The following is a 16,500-nucleotide window of genomic DNA, read 5'->3' as shown; positions in this document are numbered from 1 at the left end:
CTCTCTTCCAACGCAGAATTATGCAAACATTCTAAACTATCTCTATTGGTAAACAATTTGAAATACACCTACGCCATTTTCTAAAACTTTGGCCAAACGGTGTTTAATGAACGCAGGTAGTAATTATAATACCATCAAATGAACATTTTGTCACTAATTGGGGGTCTTGCCTCCTCCTACTGCTGACAGCCACCATCTATGAGCATTGTGGAAAGGTGAAGAAATGGTTTTTCTTAATTACAATCTTATGCTTTTTTCATTCTACTCAAAGGACACTCTTGGAAAACACTCTTGGAAAACAAACTAATGCCCGTGGCAGCCTCCTCTGCCTTGATAGACTGTATAGTCTGTGCCAACACTGTGGACCTGGGACATGTGGAGGTGGATGCCTTTGGTTAACTTCTCCCTAAGGCTTCAGCTGACAGAAGCATATACATTTCTTCTGAAATCTAGTGCTGACATCTTTTCTGTTGATGGGTTTCTTTCTTTTATGTTTTTTTTTCTTTCTGAATTTGTTATTAATGCACCAAATTATATTGGCTGTCCCAGAGGTCATAACATCATTCATCGCCTCCTTGTAGTCTGAAATAAATCTTCCTATTTTGACGTATCGTTCAGAATTTCTTGATGCTGCTAGCTACGATGCAGTGAATTCCTTTGATCCAGTGATTTTTAATTTATTTCAATCCTCACAAAATTGCTGTATACTCAGCAACTACATTTCTAGATAATGCCATGTGTGAAGTTCACTGAAACGTTAGATTAAGGAAAAATATTAATTAAAAACCATACTTGCTCAATATTGGGTCAATATTTCAAAAGAAAACCCATTTTTTAAGCAAAGTAGGGTGGATACAATACATATTCAAACATTATCAGAGCAAGAAACTGATTATTTGTGTGAATAAATAGTAACTATGGATTTAGATAAAATACATAAAAGCAAATAGCAAAAGTATCTGATGTTTTACATTTTGTCAATAGAAGCTGACATGTTGCTCATTGCTGCCACTGGGTATTGTCAGTTATATGACATTTGCAAATAAGGTCTGTTCTGAAGGTTTCTTAGCTCTTGTCATACCTGGGGACACTTCAAAACTGGTTATGCTGATTGTTGAGTCCTAAACAAGTCTGATGTTATAAAATGGTTTGATGCTTAGGTTTACAAAAGGGAATTTCATTTAAAACACTGAAGCCATGATATTTGAACCTATTCATCTTTAAGTTTCTTAAAAATTGTAATAATCATGGGGCGCCTGGGTGGCGCAGTCGGTTAAGCGTCCGACTTCAGCCAGGTCACGATCTCGCGGTCCCTGAGTTCGAGCCCCGCATCGGGCTCTGGGCTGATGGCTCAGAGCCTGGAGCCTGTTTCCGATTCTGTGTCTCCCTCTCTCTCTGCCCCTCCCCCGTTCATGCTCTGTCTCTCTCTGTCCCAAAAATAAATAAACGTTGAAAGAAAAATTTTTTTTTTAAATAAAAAAAAAATTGTAATAATCAATGCTGTCTTTTTAAGTTATAGAAATTTAATAAGTATGGCAATAAAAGTCATATTGACTGTTAACAGAGATTTCAATTCAATTTTATTTTGATTTGGCTTTTAAGTCCAAGGAGTGATGGGGCACCTAGGTGGCTCAGTCCGTTAAATGTCCAACTTTGGCTCAGGTTATGATCTCACTGCTTGTGAGTTCAAGCCCCACATCAGGCTCTGTGCTAACCGCTCGGAGCCTGGAGCCTGCTTCAGATTCTGTCTCCGCCTCTCTTCCTCTTTCCTTCTCTCTCTCTGTCTGTCTCTTTCTCTCAAATATAAAATAAAACATAAAAAAAAAATTAAGTCCAAGGAGTGTTGATTATTATTATAATTCATTATTTAGTGAAATGTGTTTATGGAGACACTTTAGGGGCTTATCCCTGATTATCTTTCAGGGAAATATAGCTCTGTTCTTGAAACAAATTACAAATGAGATCTTCATGTTATTGGAGGTATACAACAGAGAAAACTATACTACACAATTTATTCAACCCTCCAAGGTGATAGAATATTCTTTTGAATAAAAATAACTTTGCAATTGTACATTTTCCACATTAGAAGTTTATAGATTACTTTAAATTCCCATTTGTTTAAATCAGAAAACTAGTCACATAGCTTATATTTTTAAGGACACGTTTTATTTATTTATTTTTCATTTGGCTTATATAGCTTACAGTATTTACTTTTTCTGTTTCTGATATAAGGATTATAACCAAAAATGTATATTTTGTAGTGCCTGGCCCTGTACCAGTCAATTCTCTTCAAGGAACATCTTTTGAAAATAAAATCTTCTTGAACTGGAAAGAACCTTTGGATCCAAATGGAATCATCACTCAATATGAGGTATTAGGAGAAGTTAATTGAAATGTGGGTTGAAGGGAGAGTAAAAGGAAAAACTTAGAGAAATAATGGAAAATAAGTAAGAGAGGATTAGGAGACTAAAATCATTTTTAGTTCTCCCCTCTTTTAGTTTACAAATTCCTTGATCCCAAAATTCAGTTTCAAAACAAATATTTTATAACACCTAGAATTTTCTAATTCTTAAAGTAAATGTATGTTTTGTTGTTGTTGTTGTTTTAGGGACACAAGATAGGCCTTTTCAAGCAGACTTACTGATGGTTGTAAAGAATGAATTTTTATAAAATTAAGAAACTCACATTTTATACTGTAATTTAGGGGAGGCCAATGAATGCCAATTGTTACAGAATAAAGGATCATTACCAAAAAAGGAAAATACATTATAAACCTGACTATTCCAGAGCTTCATCGCAATTTTGAACATAAATCATCATCTTATTTTTAAATATGAGAAACTAAAAAGAAGAAAAAATCATTTTAATTGCACAAATATGTTGTTCTGTTCCTGCATAGTCAGTGTTGATCCGAGCATAAAATATTTAAATTTCTAGTGGCTGCAGAGAGCATCACGGGAACCGGAATCACTAGTGCAGTCTTATAATTTGTGACTCTATTAGCATACTTGAATACTTACATGAAATTTGTTGTGTAACTCAGACAAAGTATAAGATGATGTTAGTTATAACAAACATTTGTTGAACGGTTTCTGTGTTTCATATACATTAAAATATATGATATATAGGTATATATATCCTATATATATATAGGATTGTGTCTATGTGTGTTTTCATAGTTAAGTAAATTAATTTATCTTTTGATGCAAGAAAATAGTTGTATATTGGTCCAGTCAGATGTTATAACTCTAGGTATATCTATAGATGGATGGATGGATGGATGGACAGATGGACTGACATTAGATATGTAATGATAGTGAAATAACCATATCCAAATGAGAAGGAAGAGAAGTTTAAGAAAAATGGGATTCACTCCACAGAGATGCCCTTGAATACTATCTTATTTAAAAGGGGTTTATTTAGATTATATTATGACTTATATTGGGTATGTAATAGGAAATATATTTCTTAAAACAGGTCAGCTACAGCAGCATAAGATCATTTGATCCTGCAGTTCCAGTGGCTGGACCTCCCCAGACTGTATCAAATTTATGGAACAGCACCCACCATGTCTTCATGCATCTGCATCCTGGAACCACCTACCAGTTTTTCATAAGAGCCAGCACAGTCAAAGGCTTTGGGCCAGCCACAGCCATCAATGTGACCACCAATATCTCAGGTATGCAGAGGAATAAAGTGCGAGCAGGATTGGTTTATAATAGCACATCCTAGAGAATCATATGTATGCTGAGGGTAGTCGTCTCACTTATTAAATCTTTAATATAGCTAGTTATTCATGGTTGAAGTTTCTTTAAAGAATTATGTGAATATGGGTTATAATTGGTTATATGTCCAAATCTAAAAACATCTCAAATAATCACTTTTCATCGAAAGTGGTCTTTTTTAAAACGTTGTTTTATCTGCACTAGAAACATTTAAAAGTTCATTATAAATGCTAAAAGATTTATACTTTTAAGGAGTTCGTAATTATCATGATATCAGATATCATAATAAGTGGATTTTATCCAAAGAATGATAGGAGATCTTTGATCTATTACAGTGCCACATTCCTTGTCACTCTCTTCCATTTTCCTTGACATCCTGGTATTTTTTTTTTAATTTTTTTTTTCAACGTTTATTTATTTTTGGGACAGAGAGAGACAGAACATGAACAGGGGAGGGGCAGAGAGAGAGGGAGACACAGAATCGGAAACAGGCTCCAGGCTCTGAGCCATCAGCCCAGAGCCCGACGTGGGGCTTGAACTCACGGACCGCGAGATCGTGACCTGGCTGAAGTCTGACGCTTAACCGACTGCGCCACCCAGGCGCCCCGACATCCTGGTATTTTTAAGCAAACATGAGCTGTTCTTTCTCTTACAAATCTCACCTAAACTCATCTAAATTTCAGAATGGTGATGTGTGGGAGATTTGAAGTTGATAAGCATATACAGTTAAATTTCACATTATTTTATGCTCATAATTTCAGTTTGTAATGACTAGATTATTTACAGATGTAAATACAGATTTCCCCTCCAGTCAAGTCACCAGTTTAATCTGACTAAATTTGGCCACCAGTCAGCATTATAATATGCCCGAATTCTACATTAGCTTATGTAATGTGTTATCTTAGTTATTTAAGATTACTAAAATAAATACATTTTATATATGTAGCTGAAGAGTTAAATCTGAAAAACGAATGTGTTACAGGATCAACTACTTAATATATTAAAATACTGATGTTGAGTTCCTACCTTTTTGTTCCTTTATGTTCATTTTCATTATAGTTCTACATAGCATATGTTGATAATACCTTATATTATCATACATCACTAAAAATTTCTACTGTTGTTCTGAATCTGTATCATTTGCATCAGAAGGAAGCTACATATTCTCTATTTTTTTGAAGTCTAGTTTCTATTTGGAAATGTTTTGAATATAAAACCTTAAAAATTTATATCGTGAAAAATATCAGCTATTCCAATATGAGCTATTTGATTTATCTTATTCTAACAAAAAAAGAATTTGAGAATATCATCCATTATGTTAGAAAATAACAATGTATTAAATTTGCCAATTCACTCCCTGGTGGAACAATTCTAAATCATCAATTTAAAATATTGATTGAATCACTAGAAAATATGACCTGGTGATATCACTGTACAGTGAAACATGTTTCTTACCCTCTGGAATTAGCCACAGTGCTGCATTTGAGTCAAGATCTTTCACTAGAGATAGCTACAAAATTACGTGAACTTGTAAAACAATGGACACTATCGAGAATCATAATTTATTATGGTTTAGACACGTGGTTTTTATTGAATAGAAAATTTATAGTGAAAGTCCAGAACACCCATGTAGCATTTTCTTTGAATTATTTAGCTGCCCAGTTTTACTTGAATCAACCTATGTACGTGGGCACTTGAATTGGACTTTAAAAACTAGACTGCAGGGGCGCCTGGGTGGCGCAGTCGGTTAAGCGTCCAACTTCAGCCAGGTCACGATCTCGCGGTCCGTGAGTTCGAGCCCCGCGTCAGGCTCTGGGCTGATGGCTCAGAGCCTGGAGCCTGTTTCCGATTCTGTGTCTCCCTCTCTGCCTCTCCCCCGTTCATGCTCTGTCTCTCTCTGTCCCAAAAATAAATAAACGTTGAAAAAAAAAATTAAAAAAAAAAAAAAAAAAAAAACTAGACTGCAATCACTGTGTCTTTGGAACGTGCAGTAATCAAACTAAAGCTAATAAAATGTATGGTTAGTGTAGTGCCCGGCATCATTTGAAATATTAAGGTAACCTCTTGTTATTTATCCCTTGAGTGCAGAAATTATATTCCTCAGCACTTTAAAAACACTTTAAATAGAAGTGAAATCAAGTTATTGGAGGCATGGTGTGTGTGTGTGTGTGTGTGTGTGTGTGTGTGTGTGTGTGTGTTTTAATACACACATATATTATCCACATATGTCTACATATTGTACATATTTAATATCCATTGATTCTACTTCCTGAATAACTCTCAGGTAATTTGTCTCTTTCTGATTCTTCCTTTCCATCTGGACCGTATTTTAAACAGCTCATTGAAATATCTTTCCACGCACTATCCTTGCCTTCAGACTTACCTTGCTTCATTGTATTTTTCGATTGATCTTTGTACAGCATGTATTTCCTTCCTAAATCTTTTCAAAATCTAATATATTGTATTCAGTAGGATAAAGCCCAAACATCCATACATAATTAGCATTTGTATCCCTTAACTTTATGGCTTCTCCCATCCTCCACTCCTACTCATAGTCCAAAGTTCCAGGCCTACCAGACTGCTTGTAGCTGTCAGAATGCACCGTGTCCTATCATGTGATGATATGTTCAGATATTCTGTTTCCTGTCTCAGGCATTGTATTGACTACTTTCTTGTTCTGATGAGTTTGTACTGTTCTTGTGACATTCAGCTCAAGCATCCTCTGAATCCTGAAGTTGTCTTTGTTTTGTTTTTCTGACTCCCCATGCTAGTTTAGACTAGTGGTTTAGTTTAGATTAGTGGTTCTCCCAAGTGTGGTCCAGAGACCAACAGCATCAACATCACCTGAAAACTTTCTACAAATGCACGGTATCAGGCTCCTCCCTGGACCTACTGAACTAGAAACTCTAAGGGAAAAGGCATCAATCTGTTTTAAGAAGTTCTCCATGGGCTTCTGATCTGACTAGTTTGAGAACTACTGTTTTAACAAATGAACTGACTCTTCTTTTAGTCACCTAAAATTTTGTTATAGTTTTTTGTTGTTGTTGTTTATGAAATTCTCATTCTTGGTAAATATGAATCTCTACTTTCAACTCTATACATATCAGAGACCATGTTTTATTTGTCTTTATACTTAATAGCACTAAAAAAAATTGACACAATGTATATATTCAGTAAATGCTCAGTAAATGAATGAAATACTTTGAAATTTGTATTGGATGCCATCTGTTATCAGTTTCTCTAATAGTGTACACATTTCACCTGTTATGTCCTCCCTAAAACATCTTTCTGTGTAGAAATAACCAAAAGCCATTTGAGGTTACTTTTTCACCCAGTTCAAGATTAGGGAGCCCTCTCCCCCACCCAAAATATTATCAAATATTTTGAAAATGTGTAAGTTTCTTCTTCTCAAGAATTTGGCAACGAATGCACTAGTTAATGCTAAATACAAACTAAGGTTCCTATTCCCATTCATCACACTGCCTTGGTATGTTTCTGTTGTGGCCCCAGTGGTGAAAGCAGTCCAGATACTAACACTGGGCCATTCCACAACCTTTAGATCGTATACAGCACCACCTCACCAGGTAGCCTCTGGCTCACTTCTTGCCATTTCTGTCTCTACATCTCCGTGTGCAAGCCCCTTACCCAGAGTCCCCAGAGTCGACGCTGTTCACATCACTTCCATGCCATCAATGCTGGTTTCAAGGTCCCAGGAAACTAAAAGCTAAAGCCCCTTCACAAAAGGTTTGGAGTGTGTGTCCGAGTCACCAGATGATCATTTAAATTTCAATAACAAACCGTGGGCTTCATATCTTCTGCTGCCTATACTCCCAGGGTTAACATCCAGTTATGATTGGTATTCTACAAAATAAGGTACATTTCAGAAAATTAAATAGGAAATTTATTTTCCCCCATTCAGGATCATTTATTCATCCTGAACTATGATATAATTCTTTTAATTGACTGAAACTTTTTCCCCCTCATCAATCACTTACCAGCTCCAACTTTACCGGACTATGAAGGAGTCGATGCCTCTCTCAATGAAACGGCCACCACAATAACTGTATTGTTGAGACCAGCACAGGCCAAAGGGGCACCAATCAGGTAAGTGGGAAAAGAATAATAAGAATAGGGAAAAACAGCAATAGGAAAGCTGTTTTCTCATAGCTGCTTAGCGGTCGATATAGTGGTTCATTTCTAAGAGATGTTCATTTGATGATAACTGTCAGAGGTTTTATTTTTGTTTTGTTTTATTTTTGTTTGTTTTTCATTTGGACAAAGCCTGCAGATAGACTTTTAAGAATAAAATTCTAAGGGTGTTTTTGAGATATTCATGCACTGAATCATTCTCTGTACTGTTTGATATAAGAGCACTGCTCTTTGATTTTTATTTTCCTCTAGTCCCATTTCATTCCACTTCCTCTGTCGGTATCTATAGAATATGGGCTTTGAAGGTATTTGTCAGAAATAGAATGAGAAAATAACTCTTATCCAATGCATTATTAAATGTGTTACGAATAATTTCATATGAGTGATTGAAAAATAGGAAGCTTTGAGGAAATAAAAGGAGATTAGTTTTAATGAATGCAGCTTATCGGGAATTGTTGCTTATCAGGAATTCCGTAGTAAATATTAAAATTCAATTTGCCATTTCCTTGATCTATCCACCATTAAAATCTCCCACATTACTCTCATCTTGCAGAAAGCTATGAGCCATGTTTTTTTCAGGGATTCGGATTATTCCAATGATTTTAATTCTTCACATTTGTAATTAGATAAGTGACCAAAAGTTAAGCAAATTTCCATGGGAAACTTGTAGATTTTGTGGATACTTTTATTTTTATGCTTCTATTGAGAAATAAGTCAAGGCACAGAAATCAGTGCAGATATGTCATAATTGGTTCATCTCAAGTCGCTTACATGTTCATTAAGAAAATAAAGTTAATCTTTGCTCCATGTATAAAATAAACACATTTCACCTTCTGAGCACATAGGAACCATTCAGACAAATCTGTATCAATGGAAAGGAAGACTTTTTAATTTAAAAAATTAATAAAAGAAATTGAGTCCATAGGAAAACTCCGTTTTTTGTCTTGCTAAAAATCATGGGAAAACCATGCCTGAGAATAGAAGAGATGACTGAATACACTTGTCATGTAAACACTTGAGAAACACGGGCTACTTGAAAATGTAAAGTACGTATATAGTGCTATTCATGAGTCAATGATCTGTGAGTGAGTTTGATTGCTGATCCAGAGGAGAAAGAGAAAATGCCTGCATTCAACATCTTTTTCTATTGACAAGTAATCAGGGTCATTCAAATGTTCCTACCTGTGATAAAATTTACTTTCTAGGTGTTCAGTTCTGTTACTGTTGTTTAAATGAGCTACCAGGTACTTGCATTTATCTTTGAAGAGTTAGATATTTGAGTGAATTCAGCCTTACTTAATGTAAGTTGCACACACCGTGTGTAATTATTATTGCCTCACCAGGCTACATAATGTAACTTTCATTAGCTCTCTCTTCATTTAATCAATTTATTACACAAACATTAACTGACCATGTATTATGTGCCTGGCACTTTGCCAAACATTATTTGTAAATCAAAGACACAATGGTCCCAACAGAACACACAGCCTGTGCCCAGTTTCATCATAAACAATCAAAGGAGTCTGCAGCCTTGTAAATCCTTTGGTCATAATTGGTGTTAAGGAATTTTGTTGAATTTGTAAGTACGTTATAAAAAAACATGCTTGGAAAGCAAAAACATTTCTTTTACTTTATTTACATTATTACAAAATTTCTAATTTCCAAAAATTCATGTAGTCTGAACTAGGGTTCATGCAAAATCATCTTTGATAATCCTGTATCCTCTTTCTCTGACACAGAAATGTACCTCTTTGTGTTTGTTGGGAAGCCATTCCTCCTTTTCTGGAATTGAGCCCAGTGGCTGAAAACTACAACTTTTACAGTATAGGAGATTAATACTCAAAAAAAAAATTACAATAAGAATACTATAAGAAGAAATAATTAAATGATATATAAACAAATAACAACTATATTAAAAGAATGTTACTGGCAGGAAAAAAAATCTGTTTCCCAACTAATATTCTGACCCCACTGTGTCCATGTGTGTGTGTTTTTTTTTTTTTTTAATGACTTGTCCAGCTATCTGGGAACACCGATAGGTGAGGATCAGGTGGCAGGACTAGACTGGCTAGTCTGCAATTTGGCCTCAGAAGAACCCTGGTTCCTTTGCTTTTTGAATCTTCCCAGGAGATGATTCTGTCTTCTTTCCTCTGACCACATTCTTACCTTTGATATTGCTACCAGTAACTGGAACCTTATCTCAAGGTATATCTTGTCCAGTGCTTTAATGTCTTTGAAAATGAGGACCCAAATTGATGTAATCAATTTTCATAGCACTGTATTTATGTCTAGGACGTCAAGTCTTTGATTGGATTCTTTAAAGTATTTGACTCTTCTGCTAGATTCTTTATTTATGTCAGGCTATTAGAATTCCTTATATGCTAATGCTTGTTGCCATTCCACTCTGTATATGGCCCATCTTCTCCCCTCCTAATAAAAGCCAGACCTATTTACCACCTAGCTAAACCTCCCGAGAGCATCCGTCCATTAGTTTTTTCTGCTAAATCAGCCCCTAAACACTAGGTTCTATCTTTCCCTACTTTACCATATTACTAGCCTGTGCCAGACTGCATTTTCCCATCCAGTTGCCCAACTCCAGTGGAAATATCTGAGTTGTTCTGCTCTGGTCTTCGTAATGTCAAACAGACTCCAATTCCTAAAGCCTCTATCATAGCACCTTGTTATATAGAGTTTGTACATGTAGTTTAGTTTAGTGTTATCAAGAAAGCTAAAGTTACAAATGGTTTTTATGAATTTATTGATTCCAATAACATTCAATATGCACCAGCGGCTGATGGATAATTGGAATAGAAATCCACCTAAGGCAATTTAGTGTGTGTCCTCCACGGGGGATGACAGACTCATAAAGCAATGAATGATGACAATACAATATGATAAGTGAAATGACAGCAGTTAGAAAAGATGGTACTGGAGCAGAGTTTTGAAGGAGACATAAGAATGGGCTCCGCCAAGGGTCACTTTTGACAAGAGGGGAGAGGTTGCTGAGAAGAGAAGGGCCAATGGTCTTCTTGAAAAATTACAAAGCAAATGATTGGATATGTGGTATAATGTGGTGCATTCCAGAACTGCAAGTAGCTCAGATCCTTGAGAGGGAAGGGTGTGTGGGAAAAGACAGGTTGGAGAAATAAGCAGGGGCCAGAGAGAGAAGCTGTTTAGTGCCAGTCCAAAAACTGAAGGTGGCCACAGAAGGACTGTGAGCACAAATTGTTACGAGCAATGTTATGTTCTTGGAAAGATCACTCTGATAGAAACATAGGGAATGGACTGGGAATAGACCAGACTGAAAGCAAAAGGGTCCCAGTGGGAAGTGCTATCGGACCACATTAATTAAGATAGAAGTGATGGAAATGTATGTGATAATTACACACAGTTTTACACACATAGGAGATATAAAGCTTTGATGAGCAGAGAAAGGAATGGAGACTAGGTGAGAGATGAGAGTAGTTTTTATTTTACAAGTGGTAGCAGAGCAAAAAGTCATCCAAGAATTCAAGGTATTTTTTGAGGTAATATTAAGTAATAACAAATGTTTTCATTTGTTGTATTTGATTGCTACCCCAAATGAAAAAGAAGGCATGCTCTCTCTTTGGAATGAGTTCTTTTGTGTATTAGAAATTATAGGGGTGCCTGGGTGACTCAGTTGGTTCAGTACCCAACTCTTGACTTTGGCTCAGGTCATGATCTCAGGGACATGAGATCGAGCCTTGTATCAGGCTCCACGCTGGGCATGGAGACGGCTTACGATTCTCTCTCTCTCTCTCTCTCTCTCTCTCTCTCTCTCTCTGTCACACACACACACACACATACACACACAAAGAAAAATTACAATATTTGTTATATAATTTTTGTATTTCTTTCTAAAGTTGAGATATACAGAACACATAATGTCCACCCCAGTGAAAAATCCTGTTCTAAATAATGCAGCACTCAGTATCACCAACCACTTTGTTCTTCTGTTACCCTTAAGACTGTGTCTATACACTAATGTCAACATGGGCAGTGCAATTCTGATGGTTTTTTGACAAAATTATTTCTGAATATATAATTATTCTAAAGTCTGAAAGTTGCCATCTGACTTACCTACACCTTTGAATCTCCTTATCGACTTTTTAAGATCTATCCCTAAAACTGGCATCACTTGACAATCATTAGTATGATTGGCAGAATAAATATTACCCACATTTGGAACCAACTCCCTAGAATGCATAATTTGTTTTCTCTTTTTTTTCTAAAACATTTTCTATTCTTGATGAATGGATTCAAATTGTAGCCTGAATGATATAATTATAAATTATAATGCATAGAATGTCCCACTTATTAAAAGATTGACCCAATGTAGCTGTGTTTCCAAATAATGAACATTGCAGCAACATATTACAAAAACACAGGGAAGAGTTCTTCAGTGATGAACTCAGCTTATTGTAAGATGTAATAAATGATTGTGTATTTAACTGCAGCATTTTCCAAATATAAGCTATTTTAAGCTGGTAGGAATCTACATATTATAGGGTAACTAAATATTTATTTTGTAGGTAAAACCTAATTTTTCATTTTAATTTATTGTTTCTTGAGAAAGAGAGTATATGTGTGCATGCGTCTGCACACAACAGGGGAAGGGCAGAGGGATAGAGAATCTTAAGCAAGTTCCACACCCAGCGTTGAGCCTGACTTAGGGCTCAATCTCATGACCCTGAGATCTCTACCTGAGCCAAAATCAAGAGTCTGATGTTTAACTGACTGAGCCACCCAGTCTCCCGAAACCTAATTTTTCATTTTAAAAACATTAACTACAATGTTTTCTTAATTAGGTAATTAGGAGATAGTCATGAAATATAGTCAAAATCACCATTTTGTTGCATTCACTCTGCAAAACAGTATGGAGGTCCTCAGAAAGGTAAAAAATAGAATTACCCTATGATTCAGCAATTGCACTAGTAGTATTTACCCAAAAAATACAGAAATACTAACTCAAAAGAATACATGCAGCCAATGTTTATAGCAGCATTGTCTGTAGTAGCCAAACTATGGAAATAGCCCGTGTCAATTGACTGATAAATGGATAAAGAAAATGTGGTATTAAAAAAAGATGTGGTAGGGAGGAGCCAAGATGGCGGAACAGCATGGAAGTTTTTTTGTGTCTCACGTCCATGAAATACAGCCAGATCAACACTAAACCGTCCTGCACACCTACAAAACTGATCTGAGAATTAACACAACAATCTTCACAACATGAACCACAGAATTCTGCAGGTACATGGTGCAGAGAGGTGAACTGGGAGAGAGAGAAGCCATGGAGGTGAGGGTGCCGTTTTTGCATGGGGAGAGAGGATGGAGACAGGGTGGAGGGTTGGAGGGAGAATACGGGAAAAGAACCCCCCTCCCCCCCCACGTAGGAGCTGGAGAGAAAGTGGAAAAGTGGAAACAGCCACAGGGACTAAACTAAAAAGGGAGAAAGGAGAAAGGACAGGGTTTAAATTCCATTTAGACTCTATAAACAGCAGGAGTGCAGAGTCTGAAACTCCGCAGCTCAATACCTGGCAGTGCTCTGGTGAGAAGGGCAAATCTCTAGGAGCAGAGTGAAGTCTGGGCATCTTTGGGCCACATGGGAGAGGCGGTTCCCCTGCTGGGAGGACACCTGGTAGAGGCTGTGTGGCTCCCCCAAAGGCAAAGGCCCCAGTGGACCCGGGAGAACAACCACATTCACTGGTGCTAAAACAAGGTTGCTGGGGGTGAAGCCTGTGCCAGATGTGTGTTGTGATTTTCCATAACCTCTGAAAGGCTGCTGCCACATGATCTCATGAACTTTTTCTGGGATGGGCTGACACTCAGACGCAGTCTCTGGGCATCGGCAGCAGCACAGTCCCGTAAACATTCCTGGGTCCAGCTGGCACCCAGCCATTGCTTGGTGAGACCCTCCCACAGAGGGGCAAAATGGGTCAAAGCCTCAGTTCCTCAGAAATAAGGGGTCGGGTAAAACAGCCACATCTGAGATAAAACTCAGAAGGGAGTTACAGCCTGGGGCTTGGTCATGGACTGTGTAAAAATGGGGAGTGGACAGAAGCCAAAGACAAAGGACAGGTGTGCAATTGCTGATTGGGGAAAACAAAGTTCCTATACTAGAGACTGGGTAGCTGGGTGATGCCATTATCACCACTCCCATGCATGTGCATAGGCACCTACAAGGGCCACAACAATCTACCCCAGTATGCTAAGCAGCACCATCCAGTGGAGAATGGAGCCATTACTCTAAGCCCCGCTCAACTGGGCCAATCTCACTCTTCAGGAACATGAATCTCTCCACCTGCTTAGTTTATGGACTATAAAGCACTTCATAGTTTGAATTCAGGGAGAAAGCAAACTAATTTCAGTCATATTTCAGTCTGTTCACCAGTCGATCTATTCAATTTTCTTTTTTTTTCTTTTTCCTTTTTTCGTTTCTTCTCTTTTATTAGAAACATTTCTCTAATTTTTTCTACTTTTTTTTACTTTTGTGTAAATTTTTTCAAATTCTATTTTACTTCCATCATTTCACTTTATTCTACTTAAGTGTATTTATTTTTTCAAATTTTCAAATGATTTCCTTTTTTTTTAGTTTCCCCTTTTTCTCTATCAAGCCCCTTTCAACACATAGACCAAAACACACCTAGGATCTAGCATCATTTACTTGATTTTTTTTTTGTATGTGTGTTTTGTTTTTAATTTTTTCATTTTAATTTTTTTTATTTTAATTTTTACCTCATTAATTCCTTTTCTCCATTCAAAATGACAAAATGAATGAATTCACTCCAAAAGAAACAACAGGAGGAAACGACAGCCAGGGATTTAACCAACACAGTTACAAGTAAGATATCTGAACCAGAATTTAGAATCACGATAATAAGAATACTAGCTGGAGTTGAAATAGATTAGAATCCCTTTCTGTGGAGATAAAAGAAGTAAAAGCCAGTCAGGATGAAATAAAAGATGCTATAACTGAGCTGCAATCTCAAATGGATGTCAGGGCAGCAAGGATGAATGAGGCAGAACAGAGAATCAGTGATATAGAGGACAAACTTATGGAGAATAATGAAGCAGAAGAAAAGAGGGAGACTAAGGCAAAAGAGCACAATTTAAGACATAGAGAAACCGGTGACTCATTAAAAAGGAAAAACATCAGAATCATAGGGGTCCCAGAAGAGAAAGAGAGAGAAATAGGGGTAGAAGGGTTATGTGAGCAAATCATAGTGGAAAACTTTCCTAACCTGGGGAAAGACACAGACATCAAAATCCAGGACGCGCAGAGCACTCCCATTAGATTCAACAAAAACCGACCATCAACAAGGCATAGCATAGTCAAATTCACAAAATACTCAGGCAAAGAAAGAATCATGAAAGCAGCAAGGGGAAAAAAGTCCTTAATCTACAAGGGAAGACAGATCAGGTTTGCAGCAGACCTATCCACAGAAACCTGGCAGACCAGAAAGAGTGGCAGGATATATTCAATGTGCTGAATCAGAAAAATATACAGCCAAGAATTCTTTATCCAGCAAGGCTGTCATTCAAAATAGAAGGAGAGATAAAAAGTTTCCCAGACAAACAAAAATTAGAGTTTGTGACCACTAAGCCAGAACTGCAAGAAATTTTAAGGGGGAGTCTCTGAGGGGATAAAAGATGAAAATTAATTAATTAATTAATTAATTAATTAATACCAAAAGCAGCAAACACTAGAAAGGACCAGAGAACAACACCAGAAAATCCAACTCTACAAGCAACATAATGGCAATAAATTAATATCTTTCAGTACTCACTCTAAACGTCGATGGACTCAATGCTCCAATCAAAAGACATAGGGTAACAGAATGGATAAGAAAACAAGATCCATCTATATGCTGTTTACAAGAGACCCACTTTAGATCTAAAGGCACCTTCAGATTGAACGTAAGGGGATGAAAAACCATCTATCATGGTAATGGTCAACAAAAGAAAACCAGAGTAGACATACTTATATCAGACAACCTAGACTTTAAACTAAAGACTGTATCAAGGGATGCAGAAGGGCATTATATCATAATCAAGGTGTCTATAGACCAAGAAGACCTAACAATTGTAAACGGTTATGCACCAAATGTGGAAGAACCCAAATATAAAAATCAATTAATCACAAACATAAAGAAACTCATCAATAGTAATACCATAATAGTATGAGACTTCAACACCCCACTGACAGCAATGGACAGATCATCTAATCAAAAAATCAACAAGGAAACAATGGCTTGGAATGACACACTGGACAAGATGGACTTAACAGATATGTTCACAACATTTCATCCTAAAGCAGCAGAATATACATTCTTCTCCAGTGCACATGGAACATTCTCCAGAATAGACCACATACTGGGACACAAATCATCCTCAACAAGTACAAAAAGATTAAGATCATACCGTGCATCTTTTCAGACCATAATGCTATGAAACTCGAAATCAACCACAAAAAAAAATTTAGAAAGGTAACAAATACTTGGAGACTACAGAACATCCTACTAAAGAATGAATGGGCTAACCAAGAAGTTAAAGAGGAAATTAAAAAGAACACGGAAGCCAATGAAACTGATAACACCACAACCCA

At 36.7% G+C, this 16,500-nt stretch overlaps 1 protein-coding gene across 12 annotated transcripts in view; it reads left to right on the top strand.

Moving 5' to 3' along the window:
* The window catches only part of PTPRK (protein tyrosine phosphatase receptor type K), a 557,136-nt gene that overhangs the window by 435,912 nt on the left and 104,724 nt on the right, over positions 1-16,500 (top strand). For all 12 annotated transcript variants that reach the window (XM_045499524.1, XM_045499525.1, XM_045499522.1 and 9 more), the window contains exons 9-11: positions 2,262-2,371; positions 3,478-3,679; positions 7,724-7,829. In XM_045499524.1, the coding sequence (XP_045355480.1) occupies positions 2,262-2,371; positions 3,478-3,679; positions 7,724-7,829 (418 nt within the window). The remainder of the gene's footprint in view (positions 1-2,261; positions 2,372-3,477; positions 3,680-7,723; positions 7,830-16,500) is intronic.

The sequence above is a fragment of the Leopardus geoffroyi genome, chromosome B2 (assembly GCF_018350155.1).
Source record: "Leopardus geoffroyi isolate Oge1 chromosome B2, O.geoffroyi_Oge1_pat1.0, whole genome shotgun sequence".
In the NCBI taxonomy this organism is placed as follows: Eukaryota; Metazoa; Chordata; class Mammalia; order Carnivora; family Felidae; genus Leopardus; species Leopardus geoffroyi.
The sequence above is the reverse complement of the archived record's forward strand: the minus strand, read 5'-3'. Positions and strand labels throughout refer to the sequence as shown.